Raw genomic sequence first — 24,184 nt, forward strand, 5'->3', positions numbered from 1 at the left:
CCATGGAAGACAGTTGCCAAAGAAAAGTGCGATTTGTATGGCTACCGGAAGATTCAAAATAGGTCCGATTCGGTGGCGGTAACAGCGATGAGATATTGAATAAGAACTTTCAACAAACGCTAATTTCGAAAGTGAAGGTATTGAATAGCGCTAACCGAGAGCTTGAACAGAAAATCGAGGAAGGCGAAAGAAAATGCAACACCAACATCTCCTTCATGCGGCGATTTTGCGATGTCTCTTCATAAAAACTGAGTGACCCAAAATTTAGGAGGGGAGTGTAGAAAAGATATTCCAAAAAAATTTTATGGACAATATGCTCAACACGCCAAAGAAGATGGATTTACCATTGGAAGAAGTTTCCTAAGCGCAGTCATAGAGTATTTGGGTAGTGTTAGGAATCTGGGTTGGGGTACGGGGTTGGAAATGGGTGTCTAATGGGGATGGGTACTAGCAACTTGGACAGAGAAAATTATCTCTTTTTTATTAAAATTAGTGTATGTTCTCGTATATAAATTTTTTTATTAAAAAAATTAAATAAAAAATATATATAATAATTATTACTATAAATATTTTACTAAGTTATAATTAAAATCAAAGTTTAATTATTTTTAATGTTAAAAATATTAAAAATAATTAGTATTTATCTTAACTGATTTGAATTGATTGAGTGGTCATCTCATTCGCCTACCTAAGTAAGTATTAGAGTTTCGAATCCCGCCTTGTGTATATAACAACTCATTGGCTAGCGGCAGACCCTGAATAAATGGGGCTTCAATCCGTGGAGAATTAGTTCTCGACCTACCGAGTTGAAAAATATAGTGAAAGAAAATAGTATTTGTCTTGAAAGTAGAACGATTCTCATTGATGATAGCAATACTTATGGATATTTGCCTTTGCTGAAATTTAACTGTGACAGTTTTATTTACTCGTATCATATTCATTTAAGAAGTCAAATAATATGATCAACGTTGTTATCGGTTAAAATTTTATAATTTATGATATGACTTTCATAAATTTATGTTGTTACAAAAGCTATTAGATTGACTGATATTTTTTGGTAATATTACCAAAATACCGTAGTTGAGTATATTAATTTGTATAAAAAGAAACTATAATAACTTTTGTTATTCAATATATAATTTATTCTATTAAAAAATAAATTATTATTTCTAGATTGGAATATTTTTTCCATTTTTATATCATTTTATTTGACATTAATTGCTATTAAAAAAATGAATAACTATACTATTTTATAATATGATGTACAAAATAATTTTTTATTTCAAAATTAATTCTGGTTAGTGAAAAAAATTCAAAATATTTTCTTACACAAATTTAAATTTAAATTTGAATTCAGAATTGATTAACAACTCACCTTTTTTTAAATTTTAATAACAAAAACAAAATTAATTAGCGACAAAATATTCAATATTTAATAATTTCAATCATTTAAATTTTAATTACCAAAAATTGTTAGAAATCAATTATAACTTAATAATCGATTATATATATATATATATATATATATATATATATATATATTAGTACACAAATAATAATATTTAATATATCATTTAATTTTTTTAACAGAGCTAATGTATAATTTATTGAGGATTGATTTATTGTCTAATTTTTTTATAAACTTTGTAGTGTGTGAAAATAGTGACCTTGTTTTTTATTATTATTTAAAAAATTATTCATAATTTTTTATTATGTAATTAACTTAATTAATAACTTCTATTATTGTTTTTCTACCAAAAAATTATGTTTATATTATTTGTATATTTTTTTAATGCTAATAAATACGTAGGTATTTGTACTATTATATTTATTGTCTTAGATAATGGTTTAAGTTACTTATTTCGTATGTTAAATAATATAAATTATATTTTATATATTAAATTCATCAATTTATCCATATTAAGAGGAGAAAAATTATGCAATAGATTGTATGTTATAAAGATTAGTTAATTTACATATAAATTATCTTTAAAAAAATAAAAAAATAATTTATCATATATAATAATCCTTGATATATTTAGTGTCATATATATATTAAGATGATCTATTTTAATTATGTGAGTGATTATTATTATTCATTTTTTCAATAAGATAGTAAATAATATTTAAAATTAAAAAAAAAAAGATAATTAGAATTTTTTTAGTTTGATTATAAAATCTATTGTAAGTATACCTAACTTTTATATATACTAAATATAATCATATTTAATAGTATAGTATTTATTACAGTAATGACTCAAAATATTAAGTCAAGTGAGTAAGATCAATCCAGGTCTATTGTTAAGATCCTAAATCCGAATTAGGTTTATTGTCCTAAAACCCGATGCAGATAAAGTTCACATGTCCTATCTCAAATTGGCTCAAATTGAATTTTCGTTGTTAGTTAGATATAGTAATAGATTCTCGTGTGGGCACAGCGGCGGACTCCTTTTCCCGTCCTTCGCTCCTATTTAAAAAAATATATATTCTCCGTTCACTCTTCATCTTTGTCGCAAGTTCCCCTATTTAATTATCCCCTTAGTGAATGCAGATATCCGCGATTATTTATGGATATTCTTTGAAAATTTTTGAAAAAAAATAACAAAAAAACTATAATATAATAATAATAAAATAATCAATTCAATATAATTTAACACAACTCATAATATATTCATTATAAAAAATAACATTTAAAAAATATAAAAATATCTTCCAACATAATATAATATTTTAGAGCGAGACTGAGCGACATAATGACGAACTTAAGAGGTAGAGAAAGTGAGTTAGAGGAAAAGTAGATACAAAATCAAGGCTAAGGATGAGTCTAGAAAGAAAAAAAAAGAGTTTAAATTGGAGACAGAAATTAGGATTATCAAATTTAAGAAAAAAAAAATATGTCTCATCCTAATCTATTTCACGTGAACAGGTTTTCACTTGTAAAAATTTTACTGATTCCATTTAGTCTCAAATTGGCTAATCTTTTTTATTATTTCAATTGTTAGCATTTGTTGGTTCCTGATGTAAAACTACTATAACCACGGAGTAAATTCTTAAAAAAAGTATAAAATACATTCTAATAATAATAATAATAATAATAATAATAATAATAGGTAAAAAATTTAAATTAAATTTATTTATTTCATTTTTTTATTCATTATTTATTAAATAATTTAATATTTACTTTGGTCAAATCAAATAATTAGTATAATTAATTATTTATACTTAATGTTATTTATTTAGTAGTATAACTGAAACATTAAAATATCAAGAATGAAATTAAAACTAAATATTAAGGATAAAATTAAAAAATTTATATTTACTATTTTATAATTTTTTAAATAAAAATAGGAAATAATATATTTATAAATAAATAAAAATTATTATTAAAAATTGAATATCCAGATAAAACAAAAATAAATTATAACTTGTAAAAACAATTTATAAGATTTGTTACACGAATATTAAAATGTATGAACCATTGTGATGTCACTAACACAAATACAAATTATACAATATAAACAAGGTGAACTCTACCATGCCCTCTCTAAAATAAAGGGTAAATTACTCCTTGTGGCATATATAATAATTATTGATAAATTATCTTTCAACCAGAGTTCCAAAGTTCGAATGAGATCGTCAAATCTAATTGCTATTTCTAATACGATCGCTAGAATATCCTAAAAACGAGAGAGCTAAAAAATTGATAGAAATTTCTGATATATTAGTTAAAAATGATGGTAATTGGTGCGTGAAAGGAGATACCAAGGTATTTTATTTTTTTTATCTTTAATTACTCTTAAATTATTTTTCAATCATTATTCAGATAATAAAAATCCTAAGATGGTAATTATTGACTCATTGATTTTATACTAACTAATATTTTGGTTTGTTTTTGTTATATAATTATACAAGGCTATGAGGGTTGGTTATCTGAAGAGGAGTATCATTGTTGATCCGACTGAATTTTAAGAAAAATACTAGGAAGAAAATCTTAGGAAGGAGAGAGCTGAAAAACTAATAGATGTGCTCGTTGAAATGAGAGATTGAAAGCATATGAACAAGTTTAAAATCCTAACCTAATTGATTGGAAATGGTGATTGGATTTGAGAGGAATTATGGTTTTAAAATTGAAGAAGATGTGTATTTGGTGCGGATTATAAAAATAACACTACTATCAAATTTCAAGATAAGCATCGTGTCAATTGAAAAGAAAAGAGAAGATAACGTGAATCTTAAAACTCTAGTAGAAGAATAATTTATGAATAATCACTGTATATGTCACAAGGGATAATTTACCTCTATTTTAGAAAGGGTAGAGTAGAATTCACCTATAAACAAATGTATAAAAATAGAAAAAAAATCTTCAAACTCAATCAGTATAACAATAAATGAAAATTTTGTTATTTATCTACTAAACGCTGTAGTAAATACTGAACAAAATAAAATTATATTTTTATAAATATATTTACAGATAACTAAAAAATTAAAAACAAACACACTAAACAACATAGAGCATCAATGGTAAAATATAACCTAAAAAAGTCACTTAAATTCAAAAAGAACATGCATGTGATGAATTATAATAAATTTATATATGAAGAGTAAAATAAAATAAAAAATTAAAAATAAAATAAAGAGAACAATTAAAAAAAATAAAAGAAGGTAAAATAAATATTGTGTGAAATAAATAAAAAATGTATTGTAATAGAAGATTAATATAATCAATGTATATAACAGATAAAGGAGAAAAATTAAAATACGATCTCATTAAACAAATTCCAAGAAAAAAATTTTGAAGAACCTATTAATCAACTTTTATAAAAATATTATAACAAATTTAAAATGTCTTTAAAATATAATTCTATTAATCAAAATACATAAAAAATAATTGATACAAAACAAAATTAAAAAAATATTTAGCAAAATTAAGATAGAAAAAATAAAAATAAAAAAATTACAAACATTACACGCGAAGTACAAAATAAAAAGAAAAAAAGGATGGAAAGCACATTCTAATTATATATAATTAAAATATATTGTTGAATTATTAAATTAAATAAATTGAATTGACGTCTAAAAATAATTACTAAAAATAATAAATTCTGATGACTAAAAATAATAAATTAAACTAAAGAAAATTTGAAAATATTATCTGAGAATATAAGAATCATAGAATATATAATATAGGAGTATATATATATGGATTTGGATCCTCTAAAGTTTGAATTTCACTTTAGAGAGTAAAGTGTGATCTCTCACCATTGATTTCATAGGTGGGACTAAGAATAAATATGAAAGAGAAACTATTCAAGGGTAAAAGATCACACTTTACTCTCTAAAGTAAAATTCAAACTTTAGAGGATTCAAATCTTATATGGATTCTTATATACATTAATAACAAAATAAAATCGTAGCATATAGAATTAGAATCCTTCGATATTTTTAAATGAATTAAATGAATTTATTTAAAAATAATAAATATTTATTCACTACAATGATTAATACCCGTTTTATTTACTGGCCGTATTAATAAGAGAGCAATTAAAAAATATATGTTACCAATTTAAATAATTTATTTAAGTATCTATTAATTAATACAAAGTATAAACTCGTTACTTTCTCAATAATTAATACTCATTTTATTTAAATATCAATTAATTAATATTCGTTATATATATATATATATAATAAATTAAATGATAAGATAATAAATTAAATTAAATAAATTCATTTATTTCATTGTCTTATATATTATTTATTAAATCATTTAATATTTATGTGATTTAATGAATCAAACAAAATTTTAAATAATTTAATATCTATTCTAATTAAATTAAATATTTAATTAGTTATGATTGATGTAATTTAATGAATCAAATAAAATATTAAATGATGGAATATTATTTATTCTAATAAAATAAAATTAAATATAATTAATTAGTTATTCTTAATACAGTTGAATGAATCAAACACGTTAAATTAAAAAATAATTTAATTAACTTGTCTTTTAAGGACACATTTTAAAAATATTTATTTTTAAATAATTTTTATAAAATATTTTTTTTATAATATTTTTAGCCTATGCTCTAAGGACACAGTTAGCAGAGCCCATAAAAAAAACACTTAATTAGTTAATACAAATAATTAGTATACTTGATTTGGTTCAATAAATTAAAAGAAATAAATGTGAAAGGAAGAGATAAAGAAAAAGTGAATGAATAAAAATGTGTAGTTATCAAAAGACAATAATTTTTTTTATTTTTTATTTATTAATTATAATCAATTTCACACCATTTATTATATGTTATTCATCTTACAAATTAATACAATCAATTAGTTTAATTATAGATAATTAATTATAATTGATATAACTCATTTCACTATACTTTCTAAAAAAATAATTAAAAAGACACGTTTTAATTTTTGTTAAAGTAAAATAAAATAAAATACATAAATTGAACAGATATAAATCTAAAAATTATAAAATTTTATTAACAATTCAAATAAATTAGTACCATAAAACTGAATTTAATGTTTATTTAAAATAATTACTGGCCTCTATTCTTCTAATTATTAATAATTTAAATAAAATAATACACTATAACTTATTTTTTTATTTATTTGAAGTAATTATTAACATTTTATTTTTTTTATTATCTTCTTGTCTTATTTATCATTCATGCTTACGATCAAATATATTAATAAACAAATAAACTAAATTAACTACCTCAATTATACTTGGACTATTCAACAATTTAACATAATCTTTTCAATTTGGGATTAACTACTAACCATAGAAAATAGATAATTTAGGGTAATTTAGTATTATGAATATTAATTATATATTGTGAAATAACCTAAAATCATAATGTAATTTATTTTTAAAAAATTAATCAAGCATTATTGTTAATGATGAAATAACCTAAAATTATAATTCATTTTATTTTAAAGAAACAATCAACCATTAACATCAATAAATAAAAACTATCATCAAAATGCTTTGATTAAAAATATGAGGGGTTAATTACTATTCATTATTAATAATATATCGATTATATCAAAAAATAAAAATATAATTATCCGCATTTACATCATTAGAAGAATTAGCGTCACAAGTAGAATTTTATAAAAAAAAAGTAAAATTGCATATATATATATATATATAGTAAAAAATAAAGATTGTTAAGTAATTAAGATTTTTTTTAAATAAATAGTAAAAAAAAATAAATGTTATAAACTATATTTTTTCATAAATAACCCTTTTAAGTTGTACGTTATGTTTGGCATGGTTTATTTGTACATCATTTAAATTGACATTGTTTTTATAACGATCATTTATTCTTAATAATTGTTAGAGTTTTTGATGCCTTACAATAATTATCTATAAAAAAGAAACATATATATTCTAAAAAAGTTATTAAATAAATTTATTCATTTTGCTCTATTTTCACATTAAAATTTTTTTTGTTCTGTCTTTTTTTAACTATTATCATATTATTATAATTGTTAAATAATATTAAAAAATCTTTAAAAATAGAAATAACAATGACACTTCAAATAATTAATTCAATAGAATTAAACTTAAACGAATAAGATGATTCAATTAATTATACAGATAATAGTATATTTATAAATATTAATAATAAAAATAGTCTCACTAATGTAAATGACCAATATATACAATAATTATATAAAAAAAATAAATAATTACGTAATTGCATAATTTTCAAGATCCTATATGATTGAATTTAATGGACAAATTAAAAAATATCTAATAGACAAAAATCTTTAAAAAATGAAATGTATAAGTAGTGATAAAAGAAATAAAAATTAAATAAATTATAAAAATTGTACCCTATACACAAGAGAGAAAGAAAGAGAGAAAAGAAAATGAATGAGTAAAAAACACATTATGATTTCGTATAAATAGATGACATTGAAAAAAATAAAATAATTAAATTAATTCATATATTTCGTTATTATATTTATTATTTACTAAAATAATTTGATATTTACTCTAATCAAATCAAATCAAATAATTAATATAATTAACTAAATTAATTAATTGATATAATTAATTGTGAAATTTGAATGTCTAATCAAATTAATTAATTGATATCATTAATTAGTTATAATTGATTTACTTTACAGAATTAAAAGAAATAAATCGATAAACATTCTCAGAAGCATGCCGCATGAGCTCCATTATTAAATGTAGAAATCTAATTTTTATATAATAAAATAAATAATAATAATAATAATAATATAAAAATAAGTATTTTTTTTCTAACTATTATAATTTATCATTATTATTATTATAGCTCTTTTTTTGGCCCAAAACAAATAAATTACTTTTAGATTATTAAAGTTTTTTAAAGTCCAACTGTCACTCAACCCACTAAACCAAATATTAACACCTTCTTTAAAAAAAAAAAATTAAACTAGTCATCATGTTATCGATCTAACCAGACCGTAATGTACCAGTTTGTAATTAGAATAAGTATTGAGGATCCTTTGGGAAATTTTAAAAGTAATTTTTTTGAGCTTTTGACTTGTGAAAAGTAGTAGTATTAATGTCTGATACAATTTTCAAAACTAAATTGTAACTTTTTAAGAAGCTATTTAGGAGCTTATAGAGAAGTTAAAAAAAATGACTTCTCTCATAATACTATTACTTTTTATCACATTTTTATAAAATAAACACTTTTAAAACTAAAAATTCAAACACAAAATAACTTATTTATAAGTTACTTTTAATATAGTCATTTATTAGTTAAGTTATTTTTTTAAAAGTAGCTTAATTAAGTTATTTTCCCAAATTGAGCCTGAGTCACATGTAACATCATGGATAATTTATATACAGATTCAATCTAAGGCACACATTAAAAATATTTTTACTTGGTCTGTAAAGGACTAGATTATTCTTTCCCCACCAAAAACATTCTCTTGTATTCATTTTTGGCCATAAAGTTTCACATATTCATTACCAAAGAGATATTGTTGGCTAGGTAAGTAGGTCAGCTCACAGCAAACTGATTTTAAAAATCAACTTCAATTAAAAAATTTCTTATTTTGTGTTTATTCTTATTTTTGCAGTATTTTGGTTGCACCATAAATTGTCTTGTAACTATACACTATTGAATAAATCAGTTATACAATGCAAAAGGAAAGATAATAATAAAAAGACAGAGGTTACTCTATACAAACCAGCACTTAGGAAAAAGAGAGTTGAACAATGTTTTTTATTACATGTCTATTAAATTTTTCAATTTGATCATACTCAACGGGTTAGAGGATGAGTAATCAGAAGATGAAGAAAACTCTTGGCATACTTGGTGCATGGTGGGTCTTGCCATAGGATCTTTATCAACACATTTTAGAATCATCCTTGCCACCAATACCAGGAGTTGAACAGAATTTCTTGTTGGAGGATCAATTCTCTTATCTAAAAAATCCACAAGGTGTTGATCAAATCCCCCAGATTCTAGACACGAAAGTAGTTCATGAGGGTACTTCCCTGCCAAAATCTCTAGTGCAACAATTCCGAAACTATATACATCACATTTTTCGGTCACTTTCATGGTAAATGCAAGCTCTGCAAGAACATTAAAAGGGCCACAACATATTAGTAGAAACAAATTATGAAAATTAAATATTTAAAAGCTATGATAATGTTACTTTAATACATGGTAGAAAAATGGAAATTATGGACTAAATTTTGAACAAGTTACCTGGTGCTATATAGCCGTATGATCCGGCAGGAGCTGTCCAATTTGATTCTTCTTCTTTCAGCAACCTTGCTGTCCCAAAATCAGATAGTTTAGGCTCATAATCAATGTCCAAGAGAATATTGTTCCCTGTTATGTCTCTGTGAACAATGCTGGGCTTGCAATCATGGTGCAAGTAAGACAATGCATTTGCAAGTCCTTTTATTATCTGCAGCCTGATATTCCAGGTCAACATCTTCGCCTCCTCGTCATCCTGCAACAGCTTCTGCAAAGATCCTCTCTCCACATGCTCATATATGAAAAATATAGACCCGTCTGAGTAACTAAAACCACACATTGTTACAATGTTTCGGTGGCGAATATTGGTTAAGGCATGAACTTCAGACATGAAATTCTTTGTCTGGTGTCCGGAGAAGTCTATATCCTCAATTTGGTGGAGACACTTCACTGCGAAGATGTCACCTGTTGGAAGCACTGCTTTGTATACACTGCCCTGTCCTCCTATGCCTATGCAGTACTTGTCACCAAAATTCTCAGTCGCCTTGCGTATGTCCTTAAACTCTACTATGCTCCTGTGATTCCATACAAAGAGTGAGTCCTTTCCATCTTCACTCTTGTCCTCTTCTTCTTGATCGACTCTCTTGTAGCGCAGCAGGGTGAAGACTCCAAGGGAAACTAATAAAATGAATAGAACAGCAAGTGGAATGACTACTGCAATGATCACCTTATGTTTATTTGATTTGCTGCTTTTGCTTCCAACACAAGGATTCAAATTTGCTTTGCTATTGCTAGCAATACCAGCACACAAACCTGCATTGCCGGCTAGAGCTTCGGACGAAGCATTTTGAAAAGCGGCTAGGTCCGGGAGGGGACCTACAAGTTTGTTATAAGAAATATCCACTGACTGAAGGCTTATTAGTCCTTCCAAAGCAGAAGGAACTGTCCCAGAAAGCTGATTATGGGAAAGGTTCAAAATTTCCAAGGCTATCAGATTTCCTAGCTGTGTGATTATCTGTCCACTTAGTGAGTTATGGCTGAGATCCAACAGAGGCTGCAACTCCACTAAATTCCCAAGCTCAATCGGCATATTGCCATCTAACTGGTTCATACTCAGCTTCAGTGATATAAGCTTTCTGCAGTTTCCGAGTTCTTTTGGAATTGACCCTCTCATACTGTTTGCTGATAAATCCAGAAATTGCAGCTGTGAAAGTGCTCCAATGCTGGTCGGTAACTGACCCGAGAGATTATTGTTGCTCATGTTTAGTTTAAGCAGCTGGGAAGATGGACTGAAGAGCTTCACTGGGATGCTTCCTGTTAGATTGTTGTTTGAGAGATCAAGACTTTGCAGCTTTGGCAAACTTCCAAGCTCAGGAGGGATGTTCCCTTGAATCTTATTGGAAGATATGCTAAAGCTTGAGAGACTTTTGCACTCTCCCCAGTTATTTGTCAATGAACCAGTAAGCTGATTTTGTCCTAAATCAATGAAGTTCAGATTCGGGTATATGCCGAATGCATTCGTGATATCTCCACTAAGAGAGTTCTTCTCAAGACGAACTCTGATTAGTCCAGTGCAGTTTCTCAGGCTTTCTGGGATTGGACCTTCTAGATTGTTCTGATTGGCAGCTAAGTAGATAAGGTTCCCTCCCCTGCATACTCCCGAAGGTAGCTTCCCGGAGAAACTATTGTTGGAAAAGGTCAAATTGGTTAAGAAAGAAGGTGCAAAATCTTGTGGAATGCTTCCTGAGAAATTGTTGTTGTGAAGATAAAGGAGATTGAGGTTTTCCAAACGAACTATTGATGATGGCAAAGACCCTGCAAGGTTGTTTCCACTCAGGTCAAGGGATTGAAGACTTTCCAAATCACCTATTTCAGGAGGAAGGATTCCACTGAGTTGGTTTGTGGCCAGTGTTAGCTGGGTGAGGCTCTGCAACTTTCCAATGGTTGATGGTATAGAACCATTGAAATTGTTGTCGGAAAGTTCAAGATCTTCTATGCTTGATAAGTTTCCAATTTCTGGTGGAATTGGTCCAGAAAACCGGTTCGAGTATAGGTACAAGAGAGTAAGATTTTGAAGCAAACCAAGCTCAGGATGAAGTTTTCCTGACAAATAATTCATTTGGAGTTGCAAGGAACTGATTTCTGTCCAATTGGAAAGAAGAGACGGATGAAGTTCTCCAGATAGATAGTTAGCAGATATTCCCATCTCTTTGATTCTTGTTAGTGAAGCCATTGAAAGAGGTAAGGAACCTGTGAGGTTATTTCCCGACATATCGATAAAAGTAAGGTTTGTGCAGAAGCCTATTTCATCTGGGATGCTAGAATTTATCCCTGAGCTGTGAAGATCAAGTCTCTGAAGCATTGTGAGATTTCCAATTGTGGATGGTATTGGTCCTTGGAAGGAATTTTCATGCAGTTCAAGAATCTCAAGTGATGATAATAGACCTATCTCCTTTGGAATTGTACCATTTAGCTGGTTGAGTCCAAGACCAAGGTGTTTAAGCTTTGAAAGATTCTTAATATCTGTTGGAATTGGACCCTCTAATTGGATTTGTGTAAGGTCAAGGGTTGTTAGGTTCTTGAGACTGTTGAACAATTGAATTGGAACTTTCCCAATAGTATTCACTGAAAGAACAAGAGACACAAGCTTTGGACATTTAAGAACAAATGGTGGAAATTCTGTGAGAGAATTATATGTGAGGTTAAGGTCTGTTAGGGATGTCATGCCCTTGAATTTTGGGTCAGGATTGCTTAAATAGTTACCACCTAGTTCAAGAATTCTTAAATTCTGTAGATTGCTAAGTTGATATGGAATTTGTTGCAACAGTGAATTGTTTGATAGGATTAGAACTTGTAGCTCTAAGAGGTTACCTATTTTTGGTGGCATTTGATATGTGAAATTGTTGCTACTAAGATCAAGAACTTGCAATTTTGTTAAATTTCCTATCTCAGATGGGATTTTTCCAACAAGGTTGTTCATGGTGAGATTGAGTGTAGTGAGATTAGGAAAAGAAGAGAAATCAAACCTGTTGAGGGTTCCATCAAGGCCTGAATTTGGAAGCTTTATCTCAACAACACTTCCACCATTGTTACACTTGATTCCTTTCCAGTTGCATGGACTTGTCTTGTTATTTGTGATGTTCCATGAAGACAACATGGGAGAGTTCAAACTTTTCATCCATCTCACCAGTGATTCTGCTTCTTTCTGTGCTGAAATTTGTGCAAGTGTTGATGAAAAAACTAGAATGGCATACATTACATGAAAAGTTATCTTCATGTTGGAAACTTTGATGGTCCTTCTTTTCAAAGTATATATATATATATATATATATATATATATATATATATATTAAGGAAGATCATATTTGCTAGTTGATATGTCAACTTGATTTTATTATTTGTTATGACTTTTTTGTTCCACTGTTCCCTGGTTTTGATTCGCTACTTGGAACTAATAATATTATTCTTTTTCAGTTACATTTTATTATAAGTTTATAACTATGTTTGGTGATGTATGCTTCTTTTGACGTTGAAAAAAGTACTGCAGCAAAAATAATAAACAAGTTACGTTCTGAGAGACTTGAGTGGTTTATTATAAGATTGGAAGTTTTATGTGAATGTTCCTTTCACTGCTAGTTGGATGTTATAGGAGGAAGGTATGCGATGTATATGAATGGGTATTTGACTTCATATATAAAAATCAACCATAAGACATGGATACAAAGATTAGCTTTTTGTATAAAAATACAGCGTAATTTATGATTATATTTATAATCAATTTTTATAAATAATTTAATTTAATTGTATTTATAATTAAACTATAAATAAAACATAAAAATATATTTAATTGTTAATCTTTAGTGTTCAAAAGATATAATTATTTTATTATAATTTTTTATTATTTTCATAATTTATTATTATAATCATACGAGATATAATTAAAATTAATTATTAGTATAAAATATATTTTTTATAAAATAAAAAATATATATTAAAACAAAAAATAATGACTGATTTTGGTATTTATTATTATGATAACTAATTTAGTGTTTATTTAATTTTTTTTTTTTTTGCTATGGAGCATATTCAATGTAGGGGTGTCAAAACTAGGGGTGTCCGCGGATCGGATCGGATCGGATATGGCCAAAATTTCGATCCGATCCGCACTACAATCATCGGATCGGATCGGATCCAATATCCGCAATTTTTAAGGTTGGATCCGATCCGATCCGCATATTTGCGGATCGAATCGGATCGGATATCGGATATATCCGCAAAACACAAAAATATTTTTAAAAGCCTATTTTTATTAAAAAAATATCAATAAAATTTATTTTTTCTATTCTTTTAAATATGTTTACTTTTAAAATAATATTAAACATACTTTTCTTGAATAATAAATTAAAATAATTTAACATATATGATAATTATTAGTTAAAATAAAACATAAAAAGAATATTTCACTTATTTATTTCTTTATTTTTGCGGATACGCGGATATGCGGATCGGATATGCGGATACCAACACAAAATTCGCAATCCGATCCGATTAGTGTGTGGATCCGATCCGAAGGCCTTGCGGATCGGATCCATATCCGCAATTTTCGGATCGGATTCGGATAAACACCGCGGATATGCAGATCGGATCCGATCCATGGACACCCTAGTCAAAACGAGTCGATCCGTCCTAACCCGCTCGTCCCGTGCTAAAGAACAGGCAGAGCACCCCGCGTCACCAATTAAGGTGGGTTCAAAATGTTAGTCTACTCCATTTTATGGCGGATTGGCGGGCTAACCCGCTTAACTCTTTTTTTTTTAATAAAATTTATTAAAATTAATAAAAATAATAATTAAAAAATCAAATACAAATAAAAAATAGTCAAATTACAATATAATTTTTTTTTATTTTTTTATTTTTAACTTCAATAAAATTGTTCAAAAATAATATTTGTTAATAAAATCATCTTTATTTTAAAAAATAAGTCACATAATTTGAGTATATATACGAAATTATAAAATAAAATTAATAACTAAAAAAAGTATAAAAACAAAAAATAAAAAAATATTTAAAAATTATATAATTATTAATTTTATCGTACTAATTACTCTTTTATTTAATAAAAAAAATAAAAATCTTTAGTCTGGCGGATTGGCCCGCTTCGCTCCATCAAAACCCTCAAATTTAGCTATACAGATTTAGCATATTTTTTTTTTTATTTGGCAGATTTTAAATCTTAACTGACCTATCTTTTTTGGCAGATTCGACAAATCGATCCACCCCATTTTGTCATTCCTAATATTCATTGGCAAGGGGTGGAGGGGGACCACTTCCCAAAATAATTTTTATAACATAAGGATCTTTATTTTTCAGTTTGACCTCTTTAGTTTTATTTTATTTATGAGTAAACTATTAAAATTACCTTTAAATTTTGAAAATAGCGACAAAATAATTCTAAATTTTACATTTAATAAATCTTTTAAGAATATGATTTAAAATTTTATAAAAATATTTAAATAACTATTTAAGAAGTACATAAAAAATTGAATTGAAATTCAATTTTTAAAAATTTTTTATTTTTTTAAAAGTATTTTTAGTCATTAACAAAAAATTACAAAAAATTATACTTGACATAAAATTATCAAATTTTAATAATAAAAATATTTTATTTTTTAATCATGTTTATAAAAAATTATATTTAAATTCAATTTATAAAATATTTTTTAAAAATATATATTTAACAATATCAAAAATTCAGAATATTTTTATAAGCGCATTAAAAATTATAGACGATTTTGATAGTTTACCTTTTATTTTAATTTTTTTTTTGGTATTCTAATTTATTATTTTATTTTATTTTATTTTATTAATTTTTCACGTATCTTCTAATTCAATAGGTCAATAATTAATTCGTTGCAAATTTGAATTACATTTCATTTGCTGTTGCCCAATAGATTAGAATTTATATCATCTAAATTTTGGATTTTATTTGAAAATATAAAGTATGATTTTTTACAATTTATTTTATAGGTAAAATTAAAAAAAATATAAAAAAGAAAATATTTAAGAATGAAAAATTATATTTTATTCTTTTAAATAAAAATTCAAATTTAAAAAAATTTAAATTTATGAATTGCTGTATATATATAAACTAAAATTTAAATTTCTAATATTTATTTAAATAAATTAGTAAGTTAATTATTAGACCAACTCAAATTAGATTAATTTACCTTTTATTTATCTATTTATAATTTATTTTTGCCTCTTCTCAAATAATGTCTTTCGTGTTGGACCCCTGGAAGCAAAACCTTTAACTCGGCCCGCATATTTGAATAACAATATGTCAATATTTGCGTGCCAGTGTGAAGGTGCCAATGAATTATTTGACCATTCAATGAATCAATAATCGGATCATGAATTCATATGAAACGGAAAGTGGCGTTGATGATTTGAATCTGTGGGTACTTAGTTTAATAACTCGTGTGATACACGTGATAAAATTGAAATTATAATTTTAAATTATTTTATTAAAATTAATTTGAATTGTAATAATTTAATTAATAAATAAATAATATAATATGCATTGTTTGTATTTTTTAGATATAGTATTAAATGTATTAATTCGAATGTAGCTATTAAATATATAAAAATTATGTTTGAATTATGAATTCTCTAAATGAAATTATCCCGTTTAAAATATTTAAATTATGATTTAAAATTTTTTTTATATAATATTACATTTTTTTTTCATTTTACTATTAATATGTTGATATTGTAAGTCTAAATTACAGTATTTTACTTAATCTTGACTGAAAAAGAAAATAGTTACGTGTTTCTATCATTTAATTTATTTAATACACAATGTGCTAACACTAACGATATTTTTTAAAAAAATATATTGATAAAAATAGATATAATATAATTACAAATATAACATAAATAAATAAAATATATAAATAAATGCGAAACCAATATGTTTACCAATGTCTTTGTTAAATTTTATAAATTAGAGAATAAATTATGTATTCGGTTGTTTGGTGATCACATAAATGATCAAGTAATTGGATTGTAAATTGATCTCATAGTGCACATCTTATTTTTTTCTCATTTTTGAATGAAAGCGAGAATTAAGGGAGTAAGTAGTAACATATAAAGAAAAAAAAATTTGCACCACAACACATAATTATAACCTAAAGAAATATTCATATTAAAATTTTACATACTACAAATCATGAAGATCAATTACAATGTATTGGTCACTTCTCTCTATTTTTGACCATGATATGAGTTTTTCTTTTCTAGTCAAGAATCTAATAACATCTAATTGAACAAAAAAATTGAATTAAAAGTACCAAATTAAGAACAAAGAGTGAATAATATAAGAAATTATAACTTCGAACGTGTATAAAATAAAAAGAATTTACTGATTTATTTTATATTAAACGATAAAACTAATAATAGTATATTAATAAAAGGATATACCTTTTGAAAAAGTCACAATACAATTTCAAATATTTTCATAAATAAACTGTTAAAATTTTTGTTATCGATAAAATGATGCTATTATACAATTTTTTGGCAAAACTTAAAATCAAAAGGAAAATAATTTTGTGTGGGTTAATATAAATTAATTATGTACCAAATAAGTAGAATCGTTCATTTGTTTGTTTCAATATATCAGCATGAGCAAGCAAATTAAAATGATTATCCAGAATTTTACGATCATCGACCAAATGTACTATACCTGATTCTATCTTAAAAGATATTTTGCACGTGTGTACAGTCAGAAGATATATTCCGCTTGATTTCTCGATCTCAAAATTTGAGAAGACATAGACTTTCCTTTCTATCAATTCATTCTTAAATATTTTTGTCAAATAATTCTTGATTGAACAATGAATTTTATCGTATTGCAAAACAAATTAAATATAAAAGCTATTAGCATTTACAAAGCTATTAAAAAGAATTGTCTTTGACTTGATTGAACAATGAATTTTATCGTATTGCAAAATATTTTTTTTTTTTTTGAAAGAAAGAAAGAGCTCAACACTCATGGTGGAGCAAAAGACACAAATCATAGAAGACAAATAACTCTTATGTTATCTCCGGCATAGCCATCGACCACATGAGTTATTTTCTATACCACTCTGTAGCACATGAAAACGATTGATCTACACACTCTACAACTCCTGTTGTCTTGCTCTGAAATATGACTTCATTCCGTCGTAGTCAAATAATCCATATTATTGAGAAGAACCCAACTAGCCAAAACTTGCGTTGCTCGCTTCTCATCGGCATAACTCGCCAACTCTCAAAGTGGTCTTTCAAAGTACCGGGAGCAGTCCACTCTTGTCCAAATGCCGATATCCATGCACACCACACCTGCCAAGAGTGCTCACACGTAACAAATAAGTGTTGTATGTTTTCAACACCTTTTTTACACAACACGCACACATTATCATTCTGTTGTAGGATTTCCAGTCTACTTAGCCGATCCTTTGTGTTGACCCTGCCTATCAATACAAACCAAACGAACAACTCGATCCGCGGTGGGACTAATCCTTTCCAAATTTCCTTCGTGAAAGTATAGCTCACAAGCTCCTCATTCATGGTCTCTTCCTGCAAAACCTGCACAAATGAGTTAGTAGAATAAACTCCTTCCTTGCCAAATTTCCACACCACTCTGTCTTGTACATCTGCAACTAATCTAACAGATTGCAAGATGTGAAGCAGCTGATCCAAAGTATCAGTCTCCCATTGGCGGAGTTCCCTCCTCCATTGGAAGTGCCAAACCCACTCTATCCCATCCCAGAACCCACAATCCCCAATTACGGATCCTTTTTGGTTTGAAATCATGAAGAGTCTCGGAAAGGAGTCTTTCAACTTTCCCACTTGGAGCCATGTATCCTCCCAGAACCTGGTTGATCTACCATCTCCTACTTCCATGGCAAGACCATCAATCATCTTCTGTTTGACATGTTGCTCCTTTATTTGTATTTGACATATGTCTCTCCACGGGCCCTCTCTCCTTGGTAACTCCTGAGTTGACAACAAGTGAGTCGGGTTCAAACTGTTACAGGAGCACACAATCTTCTTCCATAGAGGACAGTCCTCCTTTGAGAATCGCCACCACCATTTAAATAGTAAGGCAGTATTGCGGACCACTGCATCACCCACCCCCAACCCTCCCAGCTTCTTTGGCGCCTGGACCACTTCCCACTTCACGAGAGCCATCCCAGGTCGTCCATCATCCTTCCCCCAAAAGAACCTCCGCTGCAAGAAAATGATTCTTCGTGCAACTGCAGTTGGCATCTTATACAAGCTCAGGTAGTAGATAGGTAGGCTATTGAGCACTGACTTAATGAGCACCAGCTTTCCAGCCTTACTAAGAACCTTCGCTTTCCACAAGCTTACTTTTTCCTCCACCTTATCTAGGACCGGCTTCCAAGTTTTTACTAGCCGTGGGTTTGCACCTAGGCTAATTCCAAGATACCTCACCGGTAGTGCTGCCTCCTGGCATCCTAGTAGTTGACACATTCGACTTACCCACTCCTGACTGCAGTTCACCGGTATCAAGTTGGACTTCTCAAAATTGATGCTCAACCCAGACATCAATTCAAAATACCTCAGAAGTCTCTTATAGTTTCTCACCGTCTTCTCCTCCGGTGGACAAAATAATATAGTGTCATAAGCAAATTGCAAGTGTGACAACTCTATATTATCCCTCCCGACTAAAAGTGGAGATATCCGACCGTTCCTCACTGCCTCCCCGATCATCCGGTTAAGCACATCCACCACCAGAACAAACAAAAACGGCGATAACGGGTCCCCTTGTCGTAGGCCCCTCTGCATGTTGAAAGGTTTTGATGGTGACCCATTGACTAGGATAGAGATGGATGTCGATGTAACACACTCTCTGACCCATGACCTCCATGTTCTGCCGAAGCCCATCTTTTCTAATACAGTATCAACAAAGCACCATTTAACTCTATCATAGGCTTTTTGGAAATCAAGTTTGATAACCGCTGATGCCTTCTTTTTCTGTTTCAGCCATTGCACCGTTTCACATGCAATTAGAGCTCCATCATGTATCTTCCTTCCCTTCACAAAGGCACTCTGTGATTCTCCAACTAAGCCTGGCATCACACTCCTCATTCTCCGTGTCAACAATTTAGAGATAACCTTATATACACATCCAACCATGCTAATAGGTCTGAGGTCTTTAATCTCCTTAGCCCCAACAAATTTCGGTGTCAGTGCTACCCATGTGATATTAGAGCCTGTCGGTAGTCTTGCTGTCTCAAAGAAAGCCATCACAGCTGTAGTGAATTCTGCTCCTATCTCATTCCAACACTTTTTTACAAAATTCATGTTATACCCATCACTCCCTGGAGCCTTAGAAGATTCACAATCCCACACTGCCTCTTTCACCTCTTCTACTGATGGTAACACCTCTAAAGCCTTCGCTTCCTCCCTCCCCAATCGATTAACTAATCCATCTCTAAAGCTTACACTTGGAGAACTTTCCTGGTGGTACAGTCTTTTATAGAAGTCCTGAATTGCAACTTTGATTCTTGCTTGATTCCTGACTATCCTTCCATTGATTATCAAAGACTCAATCCGGTTATTCCTTCTTCTTGCCGATGCAATCTTGTGGAAATAGGTTGTGTTCCTGTCCATCTCTTTAGCATGCCGCGACCTAGACATTTGCTTCCAGTGCATCTCCTGTCTCACATACCACTTTTCACAGCACTTCACTAGTGCCCTTCTCCTTGCCTCCATTGTACCATCATAGTGCCCACTACTAACCATATCATCCACCTTCTGTATTTCTGCCTCAAACCTTTTTATTCTCTCATTCATATTTCCAAAATGCTGTTTATGCCATATGCGGAGTGGGGCTGACAGTGCTTTCATCTTCTCTAGGAATTGCATGTTACCTAATCCCCTCCATTCTTCTTTCACCATTCTCAAGAACCCTTCATGTGTGAACCACGAATCCAAGCTTCGGAATGGTCTCGGGCCATCAAATTTTCTACTATCTTCCATGATCAAAGGGCAGTGATCTGATAAACCTCTTGGGCCTCCTTTCAGGCGCGTCTCTGGATATACATCTAGCCACCCCAAAGAAACTAGACTCCTATCAATACGACTGCACGACTGTCCTCTGAACCAAGTGTACTTACGATCGTTTAGTGCCAGATCAATTAGTTCCATGTCATTTATCCATGTTCTGAAATCTTCCGCAGACGCTGATAGGCTGGTCGCTCCTTTTCTTTCTTCCAAATGCAGAATTTCATTAAAATCCCACAAGTAACAAAAAGGTACCTGACATAGTCCTGCAATATAACTTAGTTCTTCCCACATTGAAGTCTTTTCCCTTCTCACATGCGGTCCATACACTAGGCAAATCGCACAATGAAAATTGTCTTTCACCACAACTCCTTCTATACACATCCATCTATCTCCTTTATAGCAGTTATACAACTTAAAAACCGTTTCATCCCATATTAATAATAACCCTCCATATGCCCCAACTGAACTTACAAATTTCCAATTGGCTCTGTCACTTCCCCAGATACGAGCAACATCAAACTTAGTCACCATCTCCTTCTTTGTTTCTATCAACCCCAACATTTCCAATCTAAACTTACTCCTAAAGTTCTTTAGCATACTAAATTTGGCAACACCTCCCAATCCCCTTATATTCCAAGAACTTAAAATCATTGAACAAAATTATTGCACACCTGTTTTCGATTTTTTGGCCGGCTTCTTCGGGCTTTTGCTTTCTGCTTTGCTTGTCATCGCTTCAAAGCAATTGCTTCATTTTGTTCTTGTAAAATAGCCATAATGTCCTCCTCATCACTGCATTGAGCGCCTGACTCTACTGCTAATTTCCAAGCCTCTTTATTCTCTGCTATTTCCTCTTCCCAACTTGGTCGTTGTTCCTTTCTATAGGATTTATTACCACCATCCATTCCAGCCTCCACCTCTGATTCTGATTTGGTACCGTGCACAGTTTCTTCCTCTTGCCCAGTCCCATTACATTGAAGCCGACCATCCCTCAGGGTTCCCCCCTCCTTCAGTCTCAATCCTGTGTTGCTTTGTATATGAATTCCTTCTGCTGTTGTATTTACTATGCCATCATTAGTGTATTTCCCCGCATCTGCTCCAACACTCATCAGTCTCTCCTCTCCCACCTTACAGGATTCAATTTGTGTTTGTGCTCGTTTTACAGATTTGTCAATTTCCTGTCTCCACTGCCGTCGATCTAAGCCTTCCTTGGTGGCCTCCACATCAGCACTTCGCACTCCTACTAGCCTGTCAGACACCGCCCTCCCTGCATCCTCCTCCAGGTGGTATTGCTGTCCCCGAACGTCTTCCTTGTTGCGGTGAAGATCACGGCCCTCGAACCCAGGCTCCTTATGCGTCACTTCCACTGCCAGCGGCTGCGTCCCGTGCCGGATTAGCAGGGCCACAGGTTCGCTCGCCTCCGACGCTGGCCGGCCACATCCGTCCGCCCGTCCCCTCCTCTTCGCGTCTGCCCAGTCGCTGCTTGGTTGCGCCGTTCGTGTAGCAAGCTGGAGAAGGGCGCGCGTCTCCTGCCGGGTCGCACTGGGAGCCGGGTCAGGCCCTACCCGGTTTGATGGACCAGCAGCTGCTGCCTTCCAGCAGGCCCTCTCCAACAGCCATGCCTCATGCCCCATCACAAGCTTATTGGGCCCAGAGGCTGCTAGCCCATTTTCCTTTCTTATATTCTCATAAGTTTGGTTTTCATAACAGACCTCATAATTATTTGATACTGTATCCTCCGAATCAATATCCTTATTAATGTGGAAAGATCCCTGAAAATCCTCTCCTGCTTTTAATGCCTCGTAATTACTGTTTCTGTTATCATATTGAATTTTTGAATTTGTGTTACTCCATTCGTTTAAATCAGCCGGCGAAATTACCGTCCTGCCCTTGTCCTTTCCGTCATTCCTGTGTTCATCGGCCAGCACTGCCGCCATGTCCCGACCAACCACCCTCTGTTCTTCACCATAATTCAATAAACTCCTAGTTCTTGCATCCTGCATATTTTCTCCATTCATCATGTCCCTGTCTTCTGATTTCTTCAGCCACATCCGGAAGCATTCATCTCGATACACTTCTCCACCCACTTCTCTTACAAGAACGTCAAACCCACTTGTACCTATTGTAATATGAATCCACTCGTTGATCATGTCGAAGACACAAGTATCAATCAGTACTCTACCCACACTGAATGAGGTACACGATTCTGTCAGTTTATCACATGCCACCACCTCACCCCATTGCTCACCTATTCTGTGGAAGGTGTCTCTTGACCACGCATGTAGTGGAACTCCGTAGCAATCTAGCCAAACTCTTCTAGACTCGCTCTTCTCGGTCTCGTCCCACCTCCATACCATATGAAACAATTTTAATAGATCATTCATTTTGAAGGTGTAAGCTTCTTCCGCACTAAGCACTGTGTCAAATGTTAACATTGCTTTATACACTCCCAACTCCCTTACTTGCGTCACATGTGGCCATTCCCTATGAATCCTTTGCTGTAATTTATTAAAATCAATCGCCAATTTCGTGCCTCCTATAATACTTCTCTGTAGCCAGACGACATTCTCATTTGCTATCGGTACTTCTATCATCTTTGTCAATCCATTGTTAATCGGATCCTTTCCGGGGGCATTAGATGGTTGCCTAGCACCTTTCTCTTCAGCTCCTCTCTCGATCCTTGTCTGTGAATTTTTCCCTGCAGCCTCCTGTTTGTTGATGACTCCCGCTTCTTTGCCCCTCTTATTTTGATCCCGATCTCCCCTTCTATACTTGGCTTCTCCAACAAATATTCTTTTACCTCTCATCGTCATCCTGTTCATATGTGCAACAGCCTTCAAGGCTCCTCCTTTTGTCGTATAGCGTACAAAAGCAAACAAATGGATATGTCCATTTTTATTCTTCCGTGACAAATATATGTCGATGATTCTGCCTGTCCATTTGAACATATTGAATAGTTCTCTTTTTGATATGTCCTCCGGCAAATTATCAATGAAGACAGTGAAAGAATCCAGCTCCAATTGTTGATACTCTTCTTTATTCCAAACCCTAGGATCTTTATCATATTTGTTCCGTGTATATGTTCCCCCCGTTGTGTTTCCCCACCTCACTCTCTCTCGAGCGTTCTGTTGCTCTTGCTCTCGCTCTCGCTCTCGCTCTCTCGCTCTCATTTTTCCTTTGTAAAATAATATTATTTCAGAATTTTCGTAAGATTATTGCAAAATAAATTAAATATAAAAGCTATTAGCATTTACAAAGCTATTAAAAAGAATTGTCTTTGACTTGTGAAATGGTGTACTTATAAAATTAACTTAAAATATGAACTACAAATATTTATAAGAATTTAATTTTGATACACTGACAATGTAAAGTAGTTTTACACGTGTATC

General features: G+C 30.5%; 1 protein-coding gene across 1 annotated transcript; it reads right to left on the bottom strand.

The window, feature by feature from the left end:
• Positions 1–9,116: 9,116 nt before the first annotated feature.
• Positions 9,117–13,017, bottom strand: LOC107624648 (uncharacterized). The gene is made up of 2 exons (XM_016327103.3): positions 9,732–13,017; positions 9,117–9,595 (listed from the first exon to the last, which is right to left on the bottom strand). Exons 1-2 carry the CDS (start codon positions 13,000–13,002, stop codon positions 9,246–9,248), a joined length of 3,621 nt encoding a protein of 1,206 aa, XP_016182589.2. The 5' UTR covers positions 13,003–13,017; the 3' UTR covers positions 9,117–9,245.
• Positions 13,018–24,184: the final 11,167 nt, after the last annotated feature.

The sequence above is a fragment of the Arachis ipaensis genome, chromosome B6 (genome assembly GCF_059453495.1).
Source record: "Arachis ipaensis isolate K30076 ecotype BB chromosome B6, ASM5945349v1, whole genome shotgun sequence".
In the NCBI taxonomy this organism is placed as follows: domain Eukaryota; kingdom Viridiplantae; phylum Streptophyta; class Magnoliopsida; order Fabales; family Fabaceae; genus Arachis; species Arachis ipaensis.